Here is a 26,990-nt window from a genome sequence, read left to right on the forward strand (position 1 = left end):
GTTAGATGTGGCATGTGGGCTGGAAACAGACAAAAACATTTTCCTGAATCATTCATCATTTTAAAATGGAATTTCTTTGTGAGCGTGGTCTTAAAGTAGACTTAATTATGTAACACGCAGAGTGCTAAAAAACCTGATCCAAACTAAAGGTAAAATCAATACATCGTATTGATCGACTACATTACATAGGCAGCCTCTGATCTGCTCCCTTACAGCTAATGCTCCCTATCAAATAATACATCAACTACATGGATGACTCAGAAATGAGCATGAGTTGACGTGACAAATGTAAACTGACTGCTTAACCAGCGTCGGCTTTCATACATTTGATATCAATCACATGCCAACAGGTGTGCGTTTTCCAAGCACATTTTACAACTACAGACGGATTCCCCTAAGAGGCCACCGCGTCCACATATCACTTTGATTAGCTGACCTGACAAAGGATAATCTCCGCCGTGTGTAGCGTGCATAGCAAGCACTCTCTGATTAGCCCTGCAACCGTGCAAAGCACTTTTTCCCCCCTACAACAGCAGTGTGAGGGGGGAAGGGGGGCAAAGCAGCTAAGCAGAGAACATCAATTGTAATTGCATGCGCAGCGAGCGTGCGAGAGAGAGAGACAGAGAAAGAGGTAGAGAGAGCAGGAGGAAGGGTCAGAGAGGGAAGAGAGATATAGAGCAAGAGAGAGAGAGAGAGAGAGAGCCCGAGAGAGATGAAACCGAGGACAGAAGGTATCTTTTGGTCATATGTGTCGTCGGCCACTCAATGTGTGCATGCCAAGGCTGACCAGGCTGTGAGGTGTGTGTGTGCGTGTGTTTGTGTGTGTGTGTGTGTGTGCATGTGTGTGCATGCCTAAGGGCGTGTGCGTGCATGTGCATGTGTGTGTGTGTGTAGCACACTAGGCTGAGTAGCCCTAATAATGTCCTTTTGCTTTTCAAGCCCTCTATAACCCTTAAGGAGCTTCTTCAGAGGAACGGGGCTGGGCGCACAGAGTAGTGAGAGCTTGGGTTAAGTGGAGTGACAGGCAGCAGACCTAGAGATGATGAAGAAGCAGTAAGAGGAGGAGGAGAAGGGAGGGAGAGAGAGAGAAAGAGATGGGAGAGAGGAGGGCGTGCCAGCTGTAATGGGCCTGGCTTGTGTCTGTAAAGGCCAGTGGGCTGATTTAGTGTGATGGTGCTCTCGATCCATTTTCCTATTTATTGATCCCCCTGACATGCACCCTCATAATAGTGCCGAGCAGACAGAAAAAGAAGAAGCTGGCCGGCTAACTGAGGGGAAGAGGCTGGTCATTTTCGTGGTGCAAGCTACCCAAGTTAAAGCATTTAACGGCCCTGGGGACGGCTTCTCACACACCTAGGTTTGTTTATTAGCACCGTAGTGTGTTTTCTAATGGCGGATCGTCCCTTTCGGTCCACCTTAACAGCTGATAATGCCGTTTTATGAGAATGTGAGCACTGCCAAACCTGAGATGCCATCACTATGACATTTTAAGTATGAATTAAAACATTAAATACATGCTCTCTCTGTTATTTGTTCATCGGATGGCATCGGCTATCGCAATTAATAAAGTCTCAGTAGGTGTAAAAAAATGACATCTTAACACATACAGCCGTCTACCGCATACAGTAGAATCTTTCAGATTCTACTTCCCGTCCAAAACCGTTCCATCTTCTCGTCTCCTCTAACCCGGGCTCCTCAGCTCATACACACCTCACGCGGTTACCATAGTTACCATATTTAACCATGCCTTCCAACCCCCCTGCCCCCCCCCCCCCCCCACCCCCCTTTGAAATGTAGTAAAAGCAGCATCAATAATTAATGATCCAATTAATAGTTTACACTGGTTTTTATTGAGCTGTCAAAGTGATGGAGAGGCTGCCGCTGGTGAACTCCTGCGCGGGCCGCTCTCCGCTGCCCGGCCTGAATCAGCACTTTGCTGCTGGGCCACGGAGCCGGGGAAACATGGTGGGGCCCGCGCTCAGGCTGCTGATCCCCACAATTTATGGCCATGATGACTTTCCTGCTCGCGGAGAAACCACACACATACACACACGTACACATGCACGCACTAATGCACACTTACACACACACACACACACACACACACACACACACACACACACACACACACACACACACACACCGGCTAGCCAAGGAAATCATAGCTCTCTACAGCTACCGGCTGGGTGGGGGTGATGGAGGCAAGAGCTATTTGCTCCACTCCTCTGGCACATCCCCCATTCACAGCCACCGTCGACGGTCGCCCATGTTGGAATATAAGCCATGCAAAAGCCAGAGTTTGGGCGTCAGTCTCACGGCTTCCCGGCCTTCTGTACGTTTCAAGAGGGAGTGAAGGAGAAAATTGTGATCCAATTAATAGTTTACACTGGTTTTTATTGAGCTGTCAATAAAAACCAGATCAGCATTGTGTCAAGGTTAAGGCAAATGTAGATAGGGAGAGAGGGGGGGGGGAGAGACAGAGAGAGAGAAAGAGCGAAAGAGTGGGAGAGATAAAGAGGGAGCGAGAAGGGGAGTGAGGGAGAGAGAAAGAGAGGGAGACAGAAGGAGTGGGACAGGGAGAGAGAGAGAGAGAGAGAGAGCGAGAGGGGGCACCCAAAGACCCCAAAAACGGGAGGCTTTTTAGTTGTTTGTTTAGGGGGCCTAATGCGACCGCACGGCTGCTGTTAGTGCAGGTCACTCCCTCTGCAAGGCGTCTGTCCCTCTTAAGCTGCGTCCTGGTGTGTGTGGCTGTGACAGAGCAGCAGCTGGGAGCCAGAGAGGCTAATCAGCCGTGTCACATGTTGGTAACAGAGGGCCGGAGAGGGCACGGCCCGTCTGGGGACTCACGCAATGTTGTTTTCACAGCGCCTAACTGTGTATACTAAGTGGTTTTAACACTCCTCCCCTCCATGAATGAATAGTAGTAGCAGGTCAAGAGAGAGAGACAGCAAGAGCAAGAGAGAGGGAGAGAGGGAGGGGAGGGGGAATGGTGAGAGAGAGACAGACAGACAGACAGTGGGGGGGGGGGTAGAGGTGGAGACAGAGAGAGATAATGGGTGTGAGCATGTTTGTTTGACCTTGCAACCTCATAAGCGTGGTTCTTTTTTTTTTTTTTTTTACATTTGATGCTTAAGTTCTGTTTAGTTGCGTAATGGTGCCCCAATGTCCCAGCGTCTTAAACTTTGAGTATTATATTATTCAGTATTATTCAGTATAAAAATATTGAACTGAACATAAATAAAATACATGCAGCCATAAAGAAGGATCTAAGTGGAATTCATCTCCAGCCTTACCCCCCCTCCCAACACATTCTCACACACACTCACACAAACAAACACAATCACCCCTGTGCATCTTACAGCATGCAGTGTCTATTTTTATGCCCATCCCATCAGTGGTTCCTGATTGGCTCCTGAGGCAGCAAGAAATGACCCAGTATGGATCCATTAGGTGCAGCATTTATTGCATTTCCTTATTTATTTATTTTGTTGTAGGGGAATTGGAGTGTGGTGAAATGTGGTGTTGTAGCATGTCTTCACAGGGCGGCAGTTTGGCATCTGTGGCCATAGGGTTTAATATGGCACAAACATACACTGGATACATGAACACACTAGTACACAATTATAAGGTAACCATTTATTAATTTTCTAATAACCATACCTAAATGATCTTGATATCATGGCATTAACAAAGTCCTAAGCCCTGAGTTCCCTTTAAATGTAGAAAACAGGGAGAAAAATGAAAACAGCAATTCAGCTGGTCAATTTATCATTTTTGAAACGCATCAGCACCATTCTGAAACTAACCTAAACTATCCTAAATCATATAACACATAGAAAATATCTTATACATGAATTGGCTAATTAAAACTTAGCATATTATTTGATGTGTTATTCTTAACAAAACAGGCTGAGGTTGTGTATATTTGGTACAGTATCACTCACACAGGTCACCAGAGGCCACACATATCTGTATTATTCTACGAATAGACTCCTCTCACACAGAAGGCACTTGTTCCTTTTCCTCTTGAAAGTTCAACCCTATACCTTAACTGGCTTTATGTTACCCTATTTTTAATTAGCTTAGGCTTACAATCAGATTGGAATAGGTGGTGTGATGTTCCTTCTTAGCTTTTAGGTAGCGAGGGTAGGAAAAGAGAATCAGTGCCTTTTCACAAAACAAATAACTTAACTTTCTCTCTCTTATTTTTGGGGGTAAACACCTCTGCAATGAACACCCATACACACAAGAAGCTATTCATGGCAACACATATTCCCACAGAGTACATAGACAGTACATATACACTGAGAAACAAGGTGATTGATTGTACCACAAATACCTGGGAAGTAAAATAGAGTGATGCCCTGGAACATCAAACAGTTCCATCATGGCCGTTCACTCAGGCTACCCACTTCCTCAGGCCCGATGCCCACTGATGCGTCTGTCAGAGGACTTACAATCTGGGCTCCATCTTAAAAAGCTCTCCCTGGTGCACTTTAGATGGAGGTCAGTTAAGGCAGGGCCACGTTAAACATATTAGCCATCTGCCCTGCTTCCTCTCGCAGATCCAGCCTGGATAAGATAGCGGAAACCCCTGCTTTGTTTTAAACCAACGTCAATGTGAATGTAAAATGGAGCAGGCTTTTAATAAGGGAATAACTTACACGACTGTCTGCCCGGTGCCTTGGTCAAGAGGTTTCACCTCATAAAGGTCCAGATGACAGGAGGGGAGAAGGCAAGGAGGAAAAGTGCCTCTGAAAGAGGCTGATAACCAATAGAGCCAAAATATATATACATAAATCTAGTTCTTAACTGTGTGTGTGTGTGTGTGTGTGTGTGTGTGTGTGTGTGCGTGTGTGCATGCACCTGAGTGTGCATGTGCGTGAGTGTGATGATAGTGTTTTTGTGTGCATGTACCTGTGTGTGTGTGTGTGCACACGTCCATGTGTGCGTGTGTGTTTGTGTGTGTGCGTGTATGTGTGCATGTGTGCATGCACCTGTGTGTGTGTGTGTGTGTGTGTGTGTGTGTGTGTGTGTGTGTATGTGTGTGTGTGCGTGTGTTTGTGTTTGTGTGTGTGTACCTGTGTGTGTGTGTGTGTGTGTGTGTATGTATCTGCGTGTGTGTCTGTGTGTGTCTGTCTGTCTATAACACATATATGGTTTGATGTGTTCCATATAATATTGCTGCATTATAGTCTTCCTGTTCATTCACAGGGAATTCACGGACGTGTCCCGCGATGCTGAAGTACTTTTACCTGTTGTTTTCTTTGTATATATAATATGTGATTTTACTTGTGGCTCTTGTCCACTCCTGTGTGTGTGTGTGTGTGTGTGTGTGTGTGTGTGTGTGTGTGTGTGTGTGTGTGTGCGTGCGTGTGTGTGTGTGTCTGTGTGTACGTGTCCGGTGATCCTTTGTACGACTCTGCGGTGTCTTTACCGGCCCCTCTCGATGTCCTCTTCTGTGTGTGTGCGTGCGCATGTGTGTGTGTGTGTGTGTGTGTGTGTATGTACGTTTGAGCGCTTGGTACCTCCCCCCCTCCCCCGCCACCCCCCCTACCCCCCGCCCCACCCCACAACCCCCCCCCCCCCCCCCCCTCCCCCTCCTCCCCCTTCCTCGTCCCACCCCTTACAGATTTGGATGGCCATTGGTGGGACCATACGTCTTGGCATAGCAGCGAGGCCTCCCCAATGTCTTTGGTGAGACATGCGGAGCCCGGCCAGCACCCCTCCCTTCCCCCTCCCTCCCCTATCCTCCCCCTTCTCTAACCCCTCCCCCCCCCTCCTCCCCTCCCCTCCCCAAAGTCCTCCTTCTCTCAAGTCTTTTGTCATTTTCATGTTTCCTTTGTTTTATTTACACCTCTGCATGTCTTTTCTGTTTTTTCTTTCTATTTTTTTGTTTTATCCCACACCTGTAGGGGACAGTCAAAGGGGAAAAAGACAAACTATTGAGCAGACATATATGACCGAGCCGACACACACCTTATCTGAGAGACAAAAGAAAATGGTGCGGTTTGGGGGAAACTCATTTGAAGAGGACTTGGCATGGTGCGAGCCCCAGGTTAAAGACTCTGGAGTTGATACGTGCAGTAGCACTACCCTAAACGAGGAGCATAGCCATAGTGAGAAGGTACTGAGACAATTGAGCCTGCTTTGTTTTCTTTCTTATTCTTATTGTAATATTATTATTCTTATTTTGACCTTTTAATGATTTGATATATTACCTATACCTATTTATCAATTTTTTTTGTTTGCTCTCTGACACTGTTAATGGGTGGGCTGTTTTGTCCTTTGGATTTGATTTAATTTGACATTTTATAACCCTTTGGGATTTGGATATTTTACTTGGATGATTGAACTTTGGCTGCACATTGCTCTGTGTTGCCAAAAAAAAGTATTATTCTTTTTTTTCTCCTTTGTTTATTATTCTTTGTTTGAGGGTGGGACGGGGGGGGGGTCACACATTTAGCTTGCCACTTGCTATTGTGCTCTATGACCAGAAATGACCCCTCACAGTCTGCAGGGCAGCACTGAAACACACCCCTGTGTTTGTGAAGGCACACGGGTGGCTCACCTCGTTGCATGCGAGTTCTCTCTGCGTACCTTGTCTTCTTGCTCTGCGGCGGCCATGTTTAGTGGGTCAGGGAACCCCCCCCCCCCCTCACTCTGCTGCCCAACCCGCCTCCCCCCTCACCTGAACACTCTCTCTCACACACACACATATACCTACACATACACACACACACACACACACACACCCACACACCCACACATGCACACACACATACGCACACACATACATACATACATAAATACATACACGCACAAACACGCAGGCACCCACACACAGACACCAGTCCACCCGTCTTACCCTTAACCCTAATCCTAAGCCCTTAACCGTCTACACCAAAACCCAACAACAAATATATTAAAAAACACAACGTAAAATGAAAATTAAACAGGAAAGATCAGACTAATATAAATATATTTCTAAACACAGACCAATAAGGTCCTTTGTTTTTCTTTTCCCCTTTTCACTGCCATGTCTGTGATCACATCCCATTTGGGTTTTGTGGCTTTGATTCCATCGCTGTCCTTCACTCTTTTCATGATCTTCCTGAGAAAATACAAACAAACACACTCATCCCCCATTTGTTATTCGTCTGCTAGAATGCCATTTTTGCCCCCCCCTATTCCCGTCGTTTTTTGCCAATTGCATAATGTCCTATTTTTAAACAACCCGACATAGTGCACTTGAGGTTGGTCGTAGTGGACGCTTGTGTTGCGTGGAGCGCTCGTTGCGCGAGAGGCCCACAGCCCTCGTCTCGAGTGTTGGGGCTCTGCCTGCGTTTTCTCTGCATGGGTCGCTGCTGCATGAAGCTCTAGTCTCCACCCTCACAGGGACAGGCTCTCACAAGCTCAACCCCATCCTGAAATCTGCCATGCTAGACCTTTAAGGCCATACTGGGCGTGTGCTCTGGCAACCGTTTTTTTTAAATTGTTTTATGTATCTATCTAGTGCCTTGTTCAACAAGTGGATGTAATCTTCTTCGAAAAAACATGTAACCATTTAAAAGTAGGATTTCTGCAGAGTTTGTGCGAGCTTTTCCTTATCTCACTTGAATTGACAAACCTGTTCACCCACTCCCCACCACCGGCTCCCTCCCCCCCCCCCCCATCCAACACCCAACCCCCCCCCCACCCCAGCCCCCACCCCCCTCCGCCCCATCACAATGAACTGAAGTCTGAAGTGATAACTCTTAAGTGGATGAGTTGTAAAACACAGGCTGTGTGTTGTCACTCTGACCTTGTAGCACCCAGTGACATGGCAGCCTTCCAAAGATGGGGATCGCCTGATTGGACGCATTCTGCTCAACAAGCGCATGAAGGACGGGAGTGTGCCCCGAGACTCGGGGGCCCTGCTGGGACTCAAGGTGAGCAGCCGTCCTCCTCCTCACACCCCTCACTGCTTCTCTCTCTGTGTGTCTGCGCAGTGGCCCGGGTGCTATGTGTCCCCTGCGTCTTTTCAAGTGCACTTGTGCACTTTTACCTTTTTCTGCGGCGTCAATAATGATCTGCCATAATGAGGATGATTCCATGGAATTAGCAGCACTGTTTTTTTTTCTGTGGCTATTTATCTTGTCTGGCTGATTTTACCCACCCCTCGGCTGTACTCATTAGAGATGTGATATGATTTCAGATTCACATTATTAAGGCGTATTTGATTATCTCCGGAGCTTTTAGAAATGTTCACTCTGCGCTACTGTAATCTGTATTGTTATAGCTGGCTGGCATAGTTGTGAAACAGCCCCCCTATGATTAGAATGAATCCCAACCCTTAGGTCCACTATTGTGGGATCAGAGTGATGTCATGCCGATGACTTGGTGCAATCCCCCTGTTTTGGTGGCTGCTCCATCCCACCGCAACGCCTAAAGAATCCTGCTTTAAACGTGGATTTTCATTTTTCATTCTATTTCCGCCCACTGTTCAAACGCATGCACAGCGTGTCCGCGTGTCAGCTCTGCACTGTGCGCTTCTGTCTGCTCAGCACCAGCCGAGCGAGGCCTTTCAACCTCGCCAGTCAGTCCATCACTCACGGGCCCATCCCCTGCCGATGCTGTCCATCTCCAATAGACTTTATCTACGCCCCACCTCCCCCTTTCTCCATTCCTCCCCCTTTTTTTCTCTCTCTCTCTCTCTCTCTCTCTCTCTCTCTCTCTTCCCCTCACTGGGTCCACGTTCGTTACATAAAGCCATTTCATTTAGCGGAACTTCCCTAAGCACTTTTGTATATTGGCATTCAGCTGCCATTAAGAGAGAGAGACAGAGCCATACGATGCCCATGCATGCTGAGTGGAGAGCAGGGGTGTGTGGTACAGTACACATGCTGCCCAGGGCCTTGTAGCCACGCTTCAATGCAGCAGACTATTGAGACTAGTGAGAGCGGTCCTGCAGAGGAGATGGCAAAGCACAGGGTGGACTCTTTCTCCTCCACACATAGTGCCTTTATTTATTTCTTTTTATTCAAGCAACGTGCCTCGCAGGCGAAAAAAAGCCAGAGCAGTGAGTGACCTCAGCGAGGTTCTTCGAAGGATAAAATAGGAAAACAAGGCAATGTGAAGTGTTTGTGGATTCATAGATTGTACATATTTGTTGCTTTATTTATGTTCATCATTGAGAACCCACTGAAGGAGAGACAGGCAGACCACCACAGAGTCGTCGATTCATCAATTCATTGACTCACTGATTGGTGCATTTGTGAACAGATATCTACATGTACTCATCCTCCCCGCTTCTCCTCTGCAGGTGGTGGGGGGAAAGATGACAGAATCTGGGAGACTCTGTGCTTTCATCACCAAAGTGAGGAAAGGGAGTCTAGCGGACACGGTCGGGCACCTGAGACCAGGTAGGAAAACAACATGGCGCTTCAGTCCCCAAAAGAAATCACTCTGCTTCCACGCTTTTTGAGATAAAAAGATCTGAGCCACACCCACATCGACGGCCTGATCAAGAGACGATGCTGAACATGTGTCTATGCCTCTATGTAGGGCTGGGCGATTAATCAAATTTTGATCGCGATTTCGATTTCAGAGTGAAACGATCACCAAACTAATATAATCGAGTTGAAATGATTTTTTTTTAATAGAAATTGCAGAACAGCTGGATTCATATCTGGACTTTATTTTCTATTTGACCATTCTGTGTATATTTTTAAGGGGAAATTTCAAAGTTCTCATTTACAAAGTGTTTTTTTTTGGAGAGAAATTAAGAATAAATGCATCATGTTTTCAAACTCAAAAATAACCGTTTGAATAATCGAGATTTCAATATTGACCAAAATAATCGTGATTATGATTTTTTCCATAATCGAGCAGCCCTACCTCTATGCCACAGACACATGTTTCTCTCTATGTGTCTATGTCTAGTTTGTGTGATCATTTGAAGACACGATGCTGAATATGGTGTTTGTCACGTATCTGTCCACAGGTGACCAGGTGCTGGAATGGAACGGGACACTTTTACAAGGAGCCACATTTAAAGAAGTTTACAATATCATTCTGGAATCCAAGCCTGAGGCCCAGGTGGAGCTGGTGGTGTCCAGGCCAATAGGGTGAGACGTTGGCACTGCTAAGTGCTAAGTTCACTCGAGAAGCGCTTAGATCACCAACGTTTAAATTATGTCAACCCCGGTGGACCCCGGAGGACCCCCACATCACATGACACGCTAAACAATCGATAAGCAGTACAGTCAAAAAAGCCAGGATGTTGTCAGCCTCAGCTGATTTTGTGTGTTTTATACGTGCCGTCATACCACACCGCCTGACCCAGCGGTGTCCACCCGCGTCTCAAGTGAAAGCACCTTAACATGTGTGTGATCCAAGCATTCCAACACTGCAGAATGATGAAAACATTTGAGGCTTGAAATTATATCTGCTGTATTTTTCTGTATATAAACTAACTATATGATAGAAACTATCATTGATAGAATATGAACAAAAATATTGTAGATGGTTGGGATTCTGACAAAGGGATTTTAGGGGAGAGGCAGGAATACGAGCGGATTGGTGTGGACTCGGGTGGGTGGTGGTGGGTGGTGGTGGGTGGTCGTGGTGGTGGTGGTCCGGGAGGCTGGGCTTTTATCATCAAGTCTCCAGCAGGGAGAGCCCAACGTGCTGTTGGACCAAGAGGCGCTGCATATTAGCTAATTAAACATTAGTCTCTGCCTGCCTTTGAGCTCTACATTCGGCTCCGCTCCCCGAGGAGGGAGTAGGTGGAGTGGGAGAGAGAGAAAGACCAGGAGCCAGGCAGGAGGTCTCTCTCTCTCTCTCTCTCTCTCTCTCTCTCTCTTTTACCCACTGCATTGGCACATCTCAGGCTAGCGGCTAGGCTAAATGAAGACAAATGCCGTGCTTATGAGCGCCCCGAAAGCGCAGCGCATTTAGCATTAGCCTCGAGTGCTCCTCTGCGCTCCTACTCCTGCTCCATTCCCATCCGTCTCCTCTGTCTAAAAATCTTAAACATGTACTCACCACTGTTCTACTCCCACTTCCTCCTTCTCCCGCCCCTCTCTCTCTCTCTCTCTCTCTCTCTCTCTCTCTCTCTCTCTCTCTCTCTCCCTCTCTCTCTCTCTCTCTCTCTCCCTCCCTCTCTCTCCGTTTCAGCGATATTCCGAGGATACCGGACAGCACACACGCACAACAGGAATCAAGTGAGTGTGGTCGCGACGTGCCCTCTCCCCAGCCCCCCCTCATTGGCCCATTTAACCCGGTTAATCAGCCCAGAAACATCAAGCTAAGGGACCGTCTGTGAGAGAGGATTCCATCATTGTGTCTCTCTACGGTTCACTCGCCCCTTTTTTCTTTTTTTTCTTTCTTTTCTTTTTTCTCTCTTCCTCTCATCTGGTCTCTCTCTCAGAGGCAAGTATGCCCTCTTTTTTTTCATGCCTCACTCTCTTTCTCTCTGTCTCTCTCTCTCTCTCTCTCTCTCTCTCTCTCTCTCTCTCTTACTTACTCTCTCTCTCATTCTCTTTCTTACTCTCTCTCTCGCTCTCTCTCTCTCTTCCTCTGCTCCTCTGATTTCACTCCAAACCATTTTTTTAATTTTTCTCACTTGTGTCACTTGTGTCACAACACTTTACACAGAAAAGCAAGTATCTCAGCCTCTCTCTCTCTCTCTCTCTCTCTCTCTCTCTCTCTCTCTCTCTCTCTCTCTCTCTCTCTCTCTCTCTCGCTCTCCCCCTCACCCTCTCTCTGCCTCTCTGTCTGTCTCTCGCCCCTCTTGTCAGGTTCAAGCTCTTTCGAGTCTCAGAAGATGGACCGTCCCTCCATCTCCGTCACGTCCCCCATGAGTCCCAGCATGCTGAGGGATGCTCCTCAGTACCTTTCAGGACAGCTCTCAGTAAGCACTACAACAATACAAAACTGTAGTACTCTGAATAGTAGTAATAATATTAATAAGAGACTTTATTAATTTAGCCCTTTTCAAGCCGATGAACAAAGTGCTTGACGTGTTACACAATTCAAACCCGTGAAATGACATTCAAGATACATTGCGATAGAACAACAGAGGCAGGGCAAGGCAACCAAGACAGGCAAGTGTTGTGTTGACGACGTTATAGGACCCAGACCAGGCTTGTACAGTTGAGACGCGGTTGGAGACCATCTGTGAGCCACTCCCTCGTTGTATTCCGACGGAGAAAGCACTGCAGCAAATTTAGGGGAGGGAGGGCCATGCAGCCAGCCTCACAGAAAGTTGCCGTGGAGATGACACACGTTCCGAGTGGAAATGATTTCAACTTTGACCCGGCCAACCGATAGATAGATAGAGTCCAAGAAAGCAGGAGGTTTTGAGCCGTAGTGGATCTTGAGTATGTGTTATACTTCTCGTTCTCGAGAACAAAACGCCCGACCTAGCAGCGCCAGGTCTCCAACCGTGCCCCAACTGAACTGGCTTCATGGATTTATGTGACATTTATAAATGCCTGATTAAATAGTTTGTATTTGATGGGACAGTGTTATGGACACGATGAAGCAATGGAGATAGACAAGTGATTAGAACGTGGAGGTAGAAGTCCATGTTCAGGTAGGTGTAACTCTGAAGGAATAGTGAGTCTGTGAGTCTGTTCCACTGGCCCTGTCCCAACCCAGTGTGGGACTCTAGATAAGGTTACTTTGTGTTGTCCATTATCCCACTGTAAAATACACCCCTGGGGCAAGGAACTTACGCCAGGCTCTTGAAGTCAGGGCTCTTTAAGACACCAGCTAAATCAACTCAAACAAAAGGATCCAAGAGGGAATTTGGTTTGATATGTGGCCCACCCTACAAAATATCTTTTTTCAAATTCAAAAGATCTAGAAAGGTTACATTGTTCTATATGGCCCAATTCCTTGTCTTTTTTTTGAATTCCGGCTAGTCCCTAGCAGTTGGATGCACATATAGGCTTTGAAGACCTCTCCTTTTCACCTTAGCCCTGAGAAGGAAATGGGTCTAATTTACTCCACCCATTAAAAAACAAAACCCAGAGCAAATCTTTCTGCAGTTAGACATACTTCCTGCCTCATCCCAAGATGTGTATACACCAAATACGTATATAACTAAATATATCTACTAACTCACTACACTTAAAAAAACAACCAATAATTTAATCCAACTGTGTTTTACCGCAGTTGCAGATTATGAATTTTATGAGGAGCTTAGTTAACTCTGGAAAAACGTTTCTGCAGTATAAAAAAAAGTGAACAATGAAATTAATAAAAGTTTTGCTTGGCAGGTAACAATTGTCAATAGGTGCGTCACTGTGACGCAAATGTGCGCAGAGGAGAATCGGCCTGGTAGAGAAATAAAAGACACGATGACTCATAAAGACGATGAGTCATCGATAATTTCTCTCCGAAGCCTCTCTTTTTGGGGCGGGTTGGCCTCAGAAGAACAGTCTACTGAAAAGCTGCTGCAACCCACACGCCCAAACACTTGCAATGAATAAAGAACGCATGAGCACTAATTGTCCACTCAGAGTAGGATGTTGTTGTGTTTAGTACGTCTAATAGGTCTCTTGTATAAATGTATGAGTTCGTTGTGTGTCTGTTTTGTCGTGGGGTTTTGGTTTTATTGCAGATTTTTTGTTTTTCTTTGCTGTTCAATTTTGCTTACCCAGAGCCAAAGCCTTAGTAGAAGAACAGCGCCTTTCCCCCCTAGGGTTCAGGTAATGGGCCCTCCATCCCGGGCTTTCTATTGGTCTACGCTCCTTGACTGTTGACATGGCCTTTCTTTTCTGTTTCCATACTCTCTGGAAAATGCATTCCCTGGGAAATGGCCGCTTTAACTTCCCTCCGGTGCCGTCCATCTTGCCATCTTATTGCCTTTAATTTTGAGTCGAGTTTCATGATGATGGTTATATTTTTCACGTTTCCTTTAACCCATTCTTGCCATTATGCTCGGGTATACTATTGCATGCCCAACGGTTCTGAGCTACATTGCTATTATTCTAAGAGACATTCTTCCATTGCCTGTTTTCCTAAAGTTATCTCAGTAACGGTCTTGCCCTGCTGTGGCAATTTAGAAGGGTGTCTTCCTGGATTTGTCATTCACCATCTTCTTACTTAATTTATTCTATTTAACAAAGTACTGTATATCATGGTTACTGGGGGGATATTAGCCCCTCCTTATGGTTAACATCACAGAATGCCTTAAAAATGTCTGTCAATCACAATATAAGGTAGAAGGATATAAAACAGCACATTTTTTAGAGGGGGATTTTCATGCTGCATCAACAAAAAACAACATAGTTGACTCTCTGCGGCTGGGTGTGAACAGATGGCGTATTTCTTTGCAGATGTGAATTAATTAATAAATAATAATTTATATCACTCAAATATCAGACTTCAAACCAACCAAGCCTTTGATGCTTATTTAGCTTTGGGAGGCTCTTATAGTCTGTATTAATTATATCATCACAGTTCTATATTATTACATACATTATACATTTAGTATATTGAATGTTATACAATTACTGGGGATGCTGTTGTCCTTATTATTTGCGTAATCATATTAATATATAAAAACGTAATATGCATGTCTTTTTTACTCATTTACAGAATTTCAAAAACCTAACTGAATATAAAATAGGCAGTTTGGGAAATTTGTCTGTGTGTAAATGTTGTATTATGTAGTCTGCTATTAAAATAGTGGTCTCCTGTCCTTTATGTTAGTGGCTAGGACACATTAAAACCCATAGTCCTTAATTTGTATAAAATGAATAGTAAACCAAAATCACATTCCCTTGACCTCAGGCTCCCTGCTCTGTGTGGCGTGCCGATGTCAAGTCTTTTCTCGAATGCCTTTCCTTGCCTGGCTGCATGACATGCAGACAAACAAAGCCTTGGTCCAAACCCTATGTGTCACCCCCTTTCCACAATCATAACATGCAAAGTATGGACCGGTACTTAGAAGACAATTATTTTATTTATATTCATCGACTTTCTTTGATTTTACCTCCACGTCTTCATTTTAAGGAGATTTCTCCTCTTCTAAGTGTTCACCGTTAACATGTGTCCATACGGGTCCATTCACAAACACACGCATGGTTGATTTCTTACTATCAATATGCACTGAATTCCCTGAGAGAACGCTATTGAAGACGACATTACAGGTTTACAGGACCATGGCAGGCGAGCACACACTGCTGACTTCACAGAATGTTTCCTTTAGCATTCCTTAGCTCCGCTTCAAATGATCATCAATCAAAGTAAATATCTAATTGGCATTGGAAACTACATTTGAAAGTAGGCACCCCCACAGGGCTGCACAGTCAGTACAAGCACCCATATTGTTACTCTGTTCTTGACTTAAATGATCAAATATCATATAAATGATAAACTAGTCATTAAACCTTGACATCAAAGCATCAATAGGGATCTCAAATTCAGAATTGCATATTTGGCAAAACCAGTGGTTTGCTCATGTCTTCCTGAAATCTCTGCCTTGAGACATTTCCCTGCAGCATGCAAGCTGTTCAAAATCTTTACCTTTGTTTAACTGCATTGGGCAGATGCAGGAGAATACAATGTTTGCACAGTGTCGCCAATATTACATCTTAGAACAAGAGCCACATAACATCATGTATTAAAGAGACAATAAGCAGCATCCAGAAAACATTATATACACCTCTCTCCATCCGGCCTCCACTTCTACGTCTTCTCCTGCATCGCTGATATTTTTAAGCTTAAGATTGTTTTTGTATGCATTTATTTTTTCCAATGCTGTGGCATATTCAGCACTCTCTCTCACCCTGAAGTGTCTGCTCCCCTCCGCCCCCTGCAGGTCAAACTGTGGTATGACAAGGTGGGCCATCAGCTCATTGTCACCATCCTCGGCGCCAAGGACCTGCCATCCAGGGAAGATGGCCGACCCAGGAACCCTTACGTCAAAATCTACTTCCTGCCGGACAGAAGGTAAGAGAAGTAACAGTTTACCTACCCCATCCCCCCCCCCCCACCCAACTTTCACCCTCTACATCGTAGCTTTTTCTTTTTCTGTGTTTTCCCACCATTAATAAAGCAGAGAGAGTAAGCAGCAGAGATCTTATAGTTTGTATTGCTGGTTGAAAAAAATACCCATAAAATGGGTATTTTTTCTGTGGTGTGCAGAGGCTGAATTGCTTTCTATCTGCTATTTGTTAGAAAGACCAGTCAAGGTTGTATGGAATGTTGCACACACTGTGTGAGTGTGTGCAAGTGTGAGTGTGTGTCCTTATCTAATGACTAAAATAGCGTTTACGAAGGTTTAGAAAGACAGCCCCGCCATCTCACGCTCCCCTGTGTGTGTTTCCCAGCATGCCGCAGTGTCGTGCTCTGTTCTGTGCCATGTAACAGTGACCTGTGTGTGTGTGTGTGTGTGTGTGTGTGTTTGTGTGATTGTGTGTGTGTGTGTGTGTGTGTGTGTGTGTGTGTGTGTGTGTGTGTGTGTGTGTGTGTGTGTGTTTCGTGGCTGTTCCCTGCCGTGGTTGTAAATAAAAACAGTTTGAATTATTGTTCCTCCAGTGACAAAAGCAAGAGGAGAACAAAAACGGTAAAGAAATCCTTAGAGCCCAAATGGAACCAGACCTTTATGTACTCCCCCGTGCACCGGCGGGAGTTCCGTGAGCGCATGCTGGAGATCACGCTGTGGGACCAGGCCCGGGTCCGGGAAGAGGAGAGCGAGTTCCTGGGAGAGGTGAGCGGATCCACGTCCCCCTCACTTTCTCCTTCTTCCTCAACCCTGGTCCACTCACTTCCCAATAGACACACATTCTCAGCCACATTCACATTCAACACTACTACAGCCAGGGTCTGACTGTACTACCTGCCTTGGGGCGGTCTCCAAATAAGAAAATAAAATATTTTCTAATTTTAATTGTTGTGTAAAAGCACAATTTAACACATTTTGAGATTGATGAATGGAGCAAAATCACTGAACAACATTTCATATTTGCACTATGCCTATGATTCCTAGATTCCTAGATTCATAGACATTTAGGTCTGAGCTGGGTTGGTGTTCATTTGTTGTAAATAATTCTACATGTTATTCTTATGTATTTAGAGTATACTTATTCCTCATCCCCTGTCAGAGCAGCTAATTAACTTGGAATGAAGATAATCATTTTTGGAGACCCCCCCCCCCCCCTAAACTCTTGTTTATTCCGGGGGAACCCAATCTCACCCTGGCTAACCCCATAATTCAATGACAAAACAATGACAACAGTGTGTGTTTGTTTGTGTGTATTTGTGTGTGAGTATGAAAGTTATGTATTAACATATGTACGCGGTGTATGTATGCAATGTATGTATGCAGTCTGTGTCTATATCGATACAGACACACACACACACCCATACAGTCTGTGCAGTGTAAGATGTAACCTTATCACGGTCCATCTGTGTGTCTCAGATCCTGATCGAGCTGGAGACGGCACTGCTGGACGACGAGCCCCACTGGTACAAGCTCCAGACCCACGACGTCTCCTCGCTGCCCCTGCCCCGTGCCTCCCCCAACACCCAACGCAGGCAGCTCCACGGGGAGAGCCCCACGCGCCGGCTACAGAGTACGTACCCCCCTCTCCGCGCCCCCTCCTTAAAGGTGTAGTGTGTAGCATTTAGTGCCCTCTAGTGGAACGGACTTGGCAGGAATTTAGTATTATATCCATAAGTATGTTTCGATTAGGGTATAATCTCATGAAAATAAGAATTGCAGTGTTATCGTTATCTTAAAATGAGCACTTTATATCTATATAGGCAGTGGGTCCTCTTCTACAGAGCCCGCCATGTTGCAACGCCATGATTCTACAGTAGCCCAAAACGGAAAAGCAGCTCTAGAGAGGACGCGTTTTCAATGAGCAATCATAATAGCTATCTTACTTGTAAGCTATGATCCATCGGTTTACAGGCTAAATAACCAATTTTTCTATTTATAAATCTATCAAGGAATCACTTGACAGTCGATCTTGTCGTATATACGATAATGGTACTAAATAGTTTTGTTTTATCAAAATGCTAAATATATTGTAGATATATGATATTTTGCTTGACAATCATTTTCAATTACAAGTAATCATTTTGCTCAAAGACAGAGAGATGAGAGATTGTATTTAATATAGTGGGCGTGTCTACCATAGGATAACAATCGGCATTACATTTCTGCAGAGCAGTGTACTCACCCAGATATTTATTTTTTTAATTTTTTTTAATTTTATTTTATGTGATATTTTTTATATTTGTCAAAAAATGTGTGGCAGTGACTCTCGATAAAAGTCATGAGTCAAAAAGACTTCAGTCACCCATTAGAGAACCTGTGAAATGCTGGGAACATATGTTGGCACTCAGTCAGGACTGAATGAGGATCAGCTGCTGTCTTCGGCAGGTTTCTTGTGTTAAAAAGGCGCTAGATCTCTCTCAGGCAGTGGGTATGCTCATGTGGAGACTTTTGGTTGTTCTGCTGTTTTAACATCTCGGGTGCGTTGTTTGCCTGCTTGTGATTTCACAGATAAAGGCCCATACAACTCAGGTAAAGGACATTGTGTTCCTTCCTGTGCCTCTTTGGGAAGCCTCTGAGTGTTACTGTGCGTTTTGAAGGCAACCATTCCCCTGCCCCAATTCTCCAGCCTAACTTGATTTATTTGCATTTGTCCCCATTGAGTCAATTTTGAATTTTGGTAGATATTTCTTCTACCTTACGCGCCAATTTGTTAACAGACATGTGCACCTCTCTTTAGGAGTAACTGGAGATTTGGGACACAATAATATATCCTTATTTGTTGACAGCTTTCCCCCAATCCTATCCCACAATCCCTGATCCTTTCCCTCGTAAAGACATAATGAAACGGAAATGGATTACTTACCACGTCAGACAGTTTCCTATCAAACAGACCCGTTTAGGGGATCGTGATGGAAAGTCTGCGCAGGCCGATGGGCATAACGTAACAAAGCATTTCCAACAATGGCAAATATTTTATACTTATATAGGTTCATATACTTACTGTATGTAGTTTATGTAGTTTAGATTTCTTCGAAGCGCTTCCATTATCACAAATCAAATCCGGAAAGCTCGATACACAAACCTTGTTTGGTTTAGGTTCATACTGTGGAGGTGAGGATGCCGTTTCACTCCTGTCTTTATGAACAATTTCATTTTTGTAATCCCAAGCCCAAACCCTATTCCCCTCCTTTCCTCTGCTTCTCAGTTCTTGCTTTTTGCCCCAATGTATTTCCCTTTTCTAAATGAACAAAAGATTTAGCCATTTTGCATTCATTATACCCTGACTTGTTGTTGGTGTGTATATAGTTAGCATATAGAAATAATTGTAATTAATCTGCATTATTCATTGAAAGATAACAGTTCACGGTTGAGTGTTCTCATTATCAAACCCCAGAGAAAAGTGGCCTCACTTCTTGGTGTTCTAGCGACACGCAGCGTACAGTCCGCAGCCCGGTCCTGTCAGTAGCTGGCAGTCCACACAGACACATCACCTTCCCTGGGCTCAGTCACTCTGTGGCAAGTGTGTAGTGTGAGATTAAAGGCCTGACAGCTGTAAAACTGAAACCAAAAGGAAAGTGCAGATACACCGGGCTAGGGGCTGAAGAGTGTAGCACTGATTATTTCTGTAGAAAGCAAAGCAAAGGATCCATTTTGTTTATGTGGAGTGAAGAGCCATGTACTCCTGGAAGCGGGAATCAACATTGAGAAAGATGTGTGAAAGTGGAAGTGTGTGTGTGTGTGTGTGTGTGTGTGTATGTTTGTGTGTATGTAGATGTGTGTGATCTACCAATCTCAGGGCCCCCCTGCCAAACTCAGATGTTAATAAAAAACGATTGGACATGTCAATGTAAAAGCACCACCTCTCAGATGGGGATAGAGCATGCAGGCTGCTCGGCCAGCAATGTGAGCTTTTATTGGATGGAGTTGATTTAACGTCTCATGTTTATGATAAAAAAACACATGAATGCACACACACACACACACACACACACACACATACAAGCGAGGTCATCAATCAATGAACTGTCTCATTCCAGTCATCCATTGATAGTGAAGCATAGGTGAGACCGAGAAGGGACATTTCAGTTACATATATACCACAGTCATAGTATATCGTCATGGTTAAGGCATACTGCATTACCTGTACATATTGTACATTCTATTTCTACCTTATACAACACTCAATATAACCCACACTTTATGCTTTAACTGATTCAAGCAATGTATCTCTCCCCCCCTGCACAAAGTAACCTTGTCTCTCTGTCTCTCCCTCTCTCTCCTTTCCTTCTCTCCCTCTTCCCTCCCTCGTACCTTCCCCTTTTCCACATCCGTCCTGAAGGATCTCAGAGGATCAGCGACAGCGAGATCTCCGACTACGACTGTGAAGAGGGAGTCGGCGTCATCACGGGTACAGCACTCAGCTTATTCACTCACTGGGAACCAGTCAAAACCAGGGCCTCGCTTCACTCACTGGGAACCAGTCAAAACCAGGGCCTCGCTTCACTCACTGGGAACCAGTCGCACCAGAGCCACGCTTCACTGGGAACCAGTCAAACCAGGGCCTCGCTTCACTCGCTGGGAACCAGTCAAACTAGAGCCTTGCTTCACTGGGATCCAGTCAAATTAGAGCCTCACTTTACTCACTAGGAACCAGTCAAACCAGGGCCTGGCTTCACTCTCTGTCTAGTTATGTTCTCGGTCTAGTTATGTTCCGTGTCGGCATAAGCCAGCATCAGAATTCTGCTTGTGCTGAAACACATAACTAAACCAACATATGGAGGCGGGTGGGAGGTAGGGGGGTGAGATCTCCACTGGCTCGATGTGGTTCCTGCCTCTACACACTCCCAGTAGGGGTGTGTTGGAGAGAGAGAGAGCGGAAGAGAGGGACATCTGCCCCCCCACGATGCCTTTCAAGTGCCTTGTAATGGTTTGCACTTTTAAAGTTGGATCGTCATATCTTTGAGATGGGAACACAATGCCAATAGAGAGAGAGACAGAGGGCACAACACGTCAGACAGACTTACAGACAGAACAATCGTTAGACTGGCGGGCAGACGGGGCTTTGTGGATCAGTACAGTAGCTGAAGCAAAATCCACCCACAGCTAACTGAGCGTTCTCTCCGGAGCCTCGCTGCCTCATCACGCTAGTCCGCCACCTCTCTTCATTTCCAGGGAACCCCCCCCCCCACCCTACACTAGATAGATAGATAGATTTAAACGGTACTGATCTGCAGCTTTAGTTCCTTAAGCCTTAGCAGCAGACTATTGATAGATAATATTACTTTAATCTAGGTTTTACCATCAGGAATGCGAGTGATAGATTTAAATGACACTCACTGTGGCTTTCGTTACCAAAGCTGCTGGTGTAACACTGACATGTTATACTGCCGTCATGATACAATCCTGCCTTCAGAACAATGAATGTGATTTAGGAATAGGATTGCAGAAACCAGGCAAAGGTGCCTACATAAGGGACAACACTGGTCTGGGTGATCAAACCATCATAGCAGTTTCTGCCGTCAAAATCACTTCCATGTACCCATTCTACCAAAGCATTTGGCATGGGCACGCCTGCCATGATGGTTGACACTAGCAGTACTGCACTTTTGTCTTTGGCAATCAATGTGTCGGTCAGTATGAATTTGGTGGACAACAGTTGATGGCCATACAAGTACATTACAAAATGTGTTATCACAATAACCAAAGTAATACAATGCTATTTTTTACAAATGTGGCAGGACCGCATGCTCAATGCCCTTCGGCAAGACAGGTACAAGCACATTTTGACAAATGATATTGGTAACAGGTGTTGAGAAAATCTGCAGTAAATGATCATTGCAATTGTGTGTGAGGTTGGGAAGCAGAAGTTGGCCTTTCCTTTCCATCAGCAGTATTCTCCATCAATAGTACTCTGTTGCTGTATCCAATTGCAGCTCATCAGGAAATTGTCTGCAATAGGATACAGTAACACTATCAGTTCTATCAGAAATTACATTCATGTTGTCCTCGTACACATTGGTGACATTGCAGCGCTGATGTTTTGCCATGCAGGGAATACTTTCAGAAATTGAGACACATGTCTCTATTTATATGGATATGAATAAAAATGTTTTTGACTCCTATCCGAAAGGTTCTGGCTTAAAATGTCCACAGTCTACATCCTTTAGAAAGATGTCAACCTTCTCGTTAATGACATGGATCTGACACAAGAAACTGTAACACGAGCACCATTTACCCAAATTATTTGACAATAAATGATTTTATTGTCAAATTGCTTTAAGTTAAGGTCAATTTTCCTACAGCATCATATCCAATCTTTCCCTCCTAATCCCGCACTTGATTCATGGTTACATGTAGCTCATTTTAATGCATTATACACTCTATTGAATACTAATCAACTTTAATAGCGCTAGGCATTGACCCCTACCACTGCTGCTAGCCATGCCTGATCATCGCTTAATGAACACTTTCAAGTTCAACAGAGGAATCAGTCTTGCAGGAAAAATTCATTATAATATATAATATTTTCTCAAAAAGCTATTTTCATGTTTAATGCACAATGTTAACACAGTCAATGATTTACATGTACACTGAAACCTGTTCCTCATTTGTTTGAATCAAGGGAGCTCAGCATAATGAAAATTAAAAATACATCACCTGTACCAAATGCCATTTAACATAACTTTCTCTGTCAAAGTTTTGGCCTGAATGTGGCCATTTTTGCAATTATCCCGAGCACAAAGCTGGTCTTTTTTATACCACAGAGGAACACACAACACTCTTTATGCACCACGCTTGTCAAAGGCTCTTTTGGCATCCGTCGCCATATGGGTAAGCGATTGTAAATGAAAATGAATGATTGAATACAAACCTGTTCTAAAACCTACAGCAATCATACAATTCTCTTTCATTCTTACAATATTTCTACTCCCTTCCTCTGTCTCTTTCCATTTTCCATCTTCTCCCCCTCCTTCACCCCCCTCCCTCCCTCCTTTTTATCCCTTTCTCTTCTCTGTCTCTCCGTTGGCAGACTACCGATCGAACGGCCGGGACTTCCAGAGCTCCACGCTGTCGGTACCCGACCAGGTGATGTCGTCCAACCACTGTTCCAGGTCGTCCGACATCAACCGGGCGCGCTCGCGCTCTCCAAGCGTCCCCCCTCCCTCTAGGTAACCCTTGACCCTCAGCTGTTGACCCTTAACCCTGCCTTCTGGTCCCTCAGTTCACCTAGAGTTAAGCTTTTCATGGAGGTTCAGTTGTTTCTTTTTTTGTTTGATTGTCTTTGTGTCTAATCTGACAAATGTCTTTGTCAGATATTTTGTTTGTTTGTTTGTTCTTTTGTCTTTTGTATAAAATGTTAATTTGGGGAAAAGGGAATTTGCAAAACCTTGAATGAAATACTTTTTACCAAGCTTTTTAATGCACTTACATTTAATTGAAGGTTGATACTGCGAAATTCTGCCATGCAGTGTCTCGTATGACCTGTAGAGAGCAGTGTTACCCCTTTCCAGTTGGAAAGGAAGGGTGTGGGCTCACTTCCAATGCTGTCTCACAGCACAGGTTTGGACCAAGCTTTTGGCCCTTCATGAGATCTGACCCCCACTGTGTGTGGGTGGAAGTACACAACCGATAGGTGTACAGACAGTGTTCACATATGGACGCAGGCTAACAGACTGTGAAAATGCAACGTAAAGTAAAAAAAATAAATAAATAACATTTATATAATTGTTTTTCGCGTGCTTGTGAGGCTATGCTTCACTCCCACCCACCCCTCTGCTAAAAGCAACTTTACCCATTCTTATCAGTAGAAAAAAAGCTTTGAGCTGATTCAGGAGCTATGGTGGATATTTTGTCCCAACAGTAAAAAACCTTGGCAATGGTACAGCCAGTCTACTCCCAGCCATCCAATCAACTTTATGTGGATACTTCTGAGCTGAAGCCTAAATCAGAGTTAGGCACAGACAGATGCACTTATCTTAATTGTCTTTGACAGTGCTCGACTTGACTGCATTACTGCTGCCTTTAATGAACAACTTCCGGTCATTTATAAGAATCGTTTGGGAACGACTGAGAAAATTTGAGGTGAGATTGCATTTCTGGAGGAATTTGTAATTTGGCCAGATCCTTGTATATAAAAAATGCTTCCAACTATATTCCTGTCCTGATATATGTATTCATTTATTTGATATTCTTTGGCTTTCTTTTAATGTAGCTTTTAATTTTGTATGTACCTTTCCTTTTTTATGTATCATTTAATTTGTATTTGTTCATTTTAGTCCATAAATGTTCTGCAAACATCTTCAAATTGTAGCTGTCAAATTAAATGTTATGTAATTTGATGTGAATGTTTTTCAGAATTCAAAACCGTAAAGATGGGAGTAGGTTTTTATAATGATGCAATTATATATAACTACCTGGGCTTGTTTGAAGACTGCTGGTCTGTCAGTCACACCACAACCACACTGTGTGTGTGTGTGTGTGTGTGTGTGTGTGTGTGTGTGTGTGTGTGTGTGTGTGTGTGTGTGTGTGTGTGTGTGTGCGTGTGATGAAGACAAAGTAGAACTCTCCATATCCTGCATCTACACCTCTATTGTCATCCTCATAGACAGATAGCTATAGATCTATCCATCTATCTATCTATCTATATATATATCTTTCTATCTATCTATCTACCTACCTTTAGGTAGGTACCTTTCTGTCATTCTATCTATCTACCTGTTCTGTCTGTCAGCCTATACCCTCTCCCTCTTCCTCCTCTTCCTCTCCTCCACCCTCGGCGCCATTGAAACATCTCTGTCTTCTCTATTCCCCTTTCCCTCTTCTCCCTCTCCTCCTCTCCCACCTCTCTCTCCCTCCCTCCCTCCCCATCCTTACCTCCATGGGGCTGCAGCCATTTTCTCACCCTACCTCGAACCAGACATACTCAGCCTCGCCATGACCATCAGACGGAGCCCAGGTAGACGCTTACCTGAGCCTGCATGCAGCCCCGCCCCCACGCCCTCACTCCTGTCCCCTCCTCCTCCTTCAGTCACGGGTCAGGCCCTTGGTCCCTGCCCTACGGTTGTAACAGCTGTGGCACGGACACAATGGCTGTCTCTCTTTTTCGGTATATATAGTGTGTTGACACATACTATATATAAATATGTATGTGGCACCTTATATGCAACACTCACATTCTGAGCTTTTAACGTCGTTGGTGGCATCTCTTTGTATTTGTTACCACGGTCTGATGATGGTTTGTGTTGCGTGCGCTAGAGGGTAAAAACACACCCTCTGGAGCTGGTTCTAACTGAACGTGAGCCTCAATGGAGGCTGCGTTTGCCATCCATCCTCCAGAAACAGCATTGCTCCCCCTTTGCTACTCATTTCAGAATCATGCGCACACCAGCACACTGTCCCCTCGCTAAGTGATGTCTCTATTATTCGATGGATGCCAGTGCAATGCAAAAATGAGTCATTGTATGATCACTGCAGAGGATGATAGAGTATCACTATCGCGGTGAATGGACCAGGGTTTTTGTGATTTCAATTTGTATTCATTTATTTTTTGTTTATACATTTTTTGTCCAGTAGAGGTGATTTCCCCCAGCCATTGATGTCAATACTTGCTCCATACTGTGTATGACAGTATGCAAAAATAGGAAATACCAAACATAGGAAACATAGAGGCGACTGCTGAACTGTCTGGTGGTAATCCCCCAACGTTTATCCCAACATCAATGAGTTTCCAGGGTAGCGTTCTGTCTGTGCCTCTGTTCTGTCAGGGTTTTCTTTATTGGGGGTGGTTCTCTTTTTGGTCTCTGTCTTCCACCCCCCCATCCTTCACTGTGGATCAGTGCATTGGTCCAAATCAATTACCGGTTCCAATGATTTCTCTGCCAGCCGTAACCACCAACACCACCCGCCCCACCACCACCAGCACCACCGCGTCGCCCCTCTCTGCCGCGAGGAGGCGGTCCGGTTGCTCCGCTCCACTCGGATGGCCCGCACCCACTCTGAGGGTGCCTACTCCTCTGACGGGGACCACGAGAGGTACTGACCCGCGGCGCGGCTGCTGTGTGTGTGCATCCGCCGTCCCCGTGGTCCCACAGTCTCCGCCCACACACACCCCCCCCCCCCCCCCCTCCAGAATGTGCCCGCCTTGCTCCGTCCTTTATTTAACTCTGTGATCGTGCAAGGTGATGACGGTATCCTGAGCGATATCGGCTTTTCTGTTTGTCTTATTTTGGTTGTCGGAGAGAGAGGTCATCACTGTCTGTGAGGGAGTTGTGTAGAACCACAGGAAGATACACAACTGCTCTCTGTACGTGCTGGAGCGCCCCTGGCTGGCTTGGAGGAGCTCTCTATGTCTGTGTTGCTGGTGTCTGCTGTATGTACACCAGCTGTACCTGATAGTGCTGGCTGGTGTGTTTTTACCCTTGCTTGGGTTGTACCTTGTTCGTGCATTCCTGTTGATCAGTGGAGAGTGTGGTCCTGTGTTCTCTGTGGCATGGGTAGTGACTGCTTATTGGCCAGCGGTAGGCTGGCATCAGGGATGGATGCTCCCTGTTTCAATGGTCCCTCTACCTCCTTCCCAATGTGAACATACTGGTGCCATAATTGATTATGTGGGAACATACTGGTGCCATAATTGATTATGTGTGAACATACTGGTACCGTATTTATTCCGTGTGGACATACTGGTGCCATAATTGATTATGTGTCAACATACTGGTGCCATAATTGATCATGTGTCAACATACTGGTACCGTATTGAGTCTGGTTTAACATACTGGTACTGTATTGAGTCTGGTTTAACATACTGGTACTGTATTGAGTCTGGTTTAACATACTGGTACCATATCTAGTCTGTGAACTGACTGGTACCATATTGAGTCTATGAACTTGTACCGTACTGAGGCTGTGTGATCATACATGCTCTGTATTGAGTGTGTGTTTGGTATCGGTACTGTATACTTCAGTCAGACCCGGTCGCTGCGACCGTTCA

At 44.9% G+C, this 26,990-nt stretch overlaps 1 protein-coding gene across 1 annotated transcript in view; it reads left to right on the forward strand.

Annotated features, from left to right (window-relative positions):
* rims2a (regulating synaptic membrane exocytosis 2a) overlaps positions 1–26,990 on the forward strand; it is a gene marked incomplete at both ends in the record, with an annotated part of 135,376 nt that overhangs the window by 64,973 nt on the left and 43,413 nt on the right. Inside the window, 14 exon segments of the mRNA XM_084472195.1 lie at positions 5,916–6,127; positions 7,812–7,931; positions 9,305–9,404; positions 9,986–10,109; positions 11,161–11,207; positions 11,784–11,896; positions 13,653–13,700; positions 15,818–15,948; positions 16,537–16,708; positions 17,420–17,573; positions 18,512–18,532; positions 20,343–20,411; positions 23,034–23,172; positions 25,886–26,035. Coding sequence (XP_084328321.1) covers positions 5,916–6,127; positions 7,812–7,931; positions 9,305–9,404; positions 9,986–10,109; positions 11,161–11,207; positions 11,784–11,896; positions 13,653–13,700; positions 15,818–15,948; positions 16,537–16,708; positions 17,420–17,573; positions 18,512–18,532; positions 20,343–20,411; positions 23,034–23,172; positions 25,886–26,035 — 1,600 coding nt within the window.

The sequence above is a fragment of the Micromesistius poutassou genome (assembly GCF_964030765.1).
Source record: "Micromesistius poutassou genome assembly, chromosome: 8".
In the NCBI taxonomy this organism is placed as follows: Eukaryota; Metazoa; Chordata; class Actinopteri; order Gadiformes; family Gadidae; genus Micromesistius; species Micromesistius poutassou.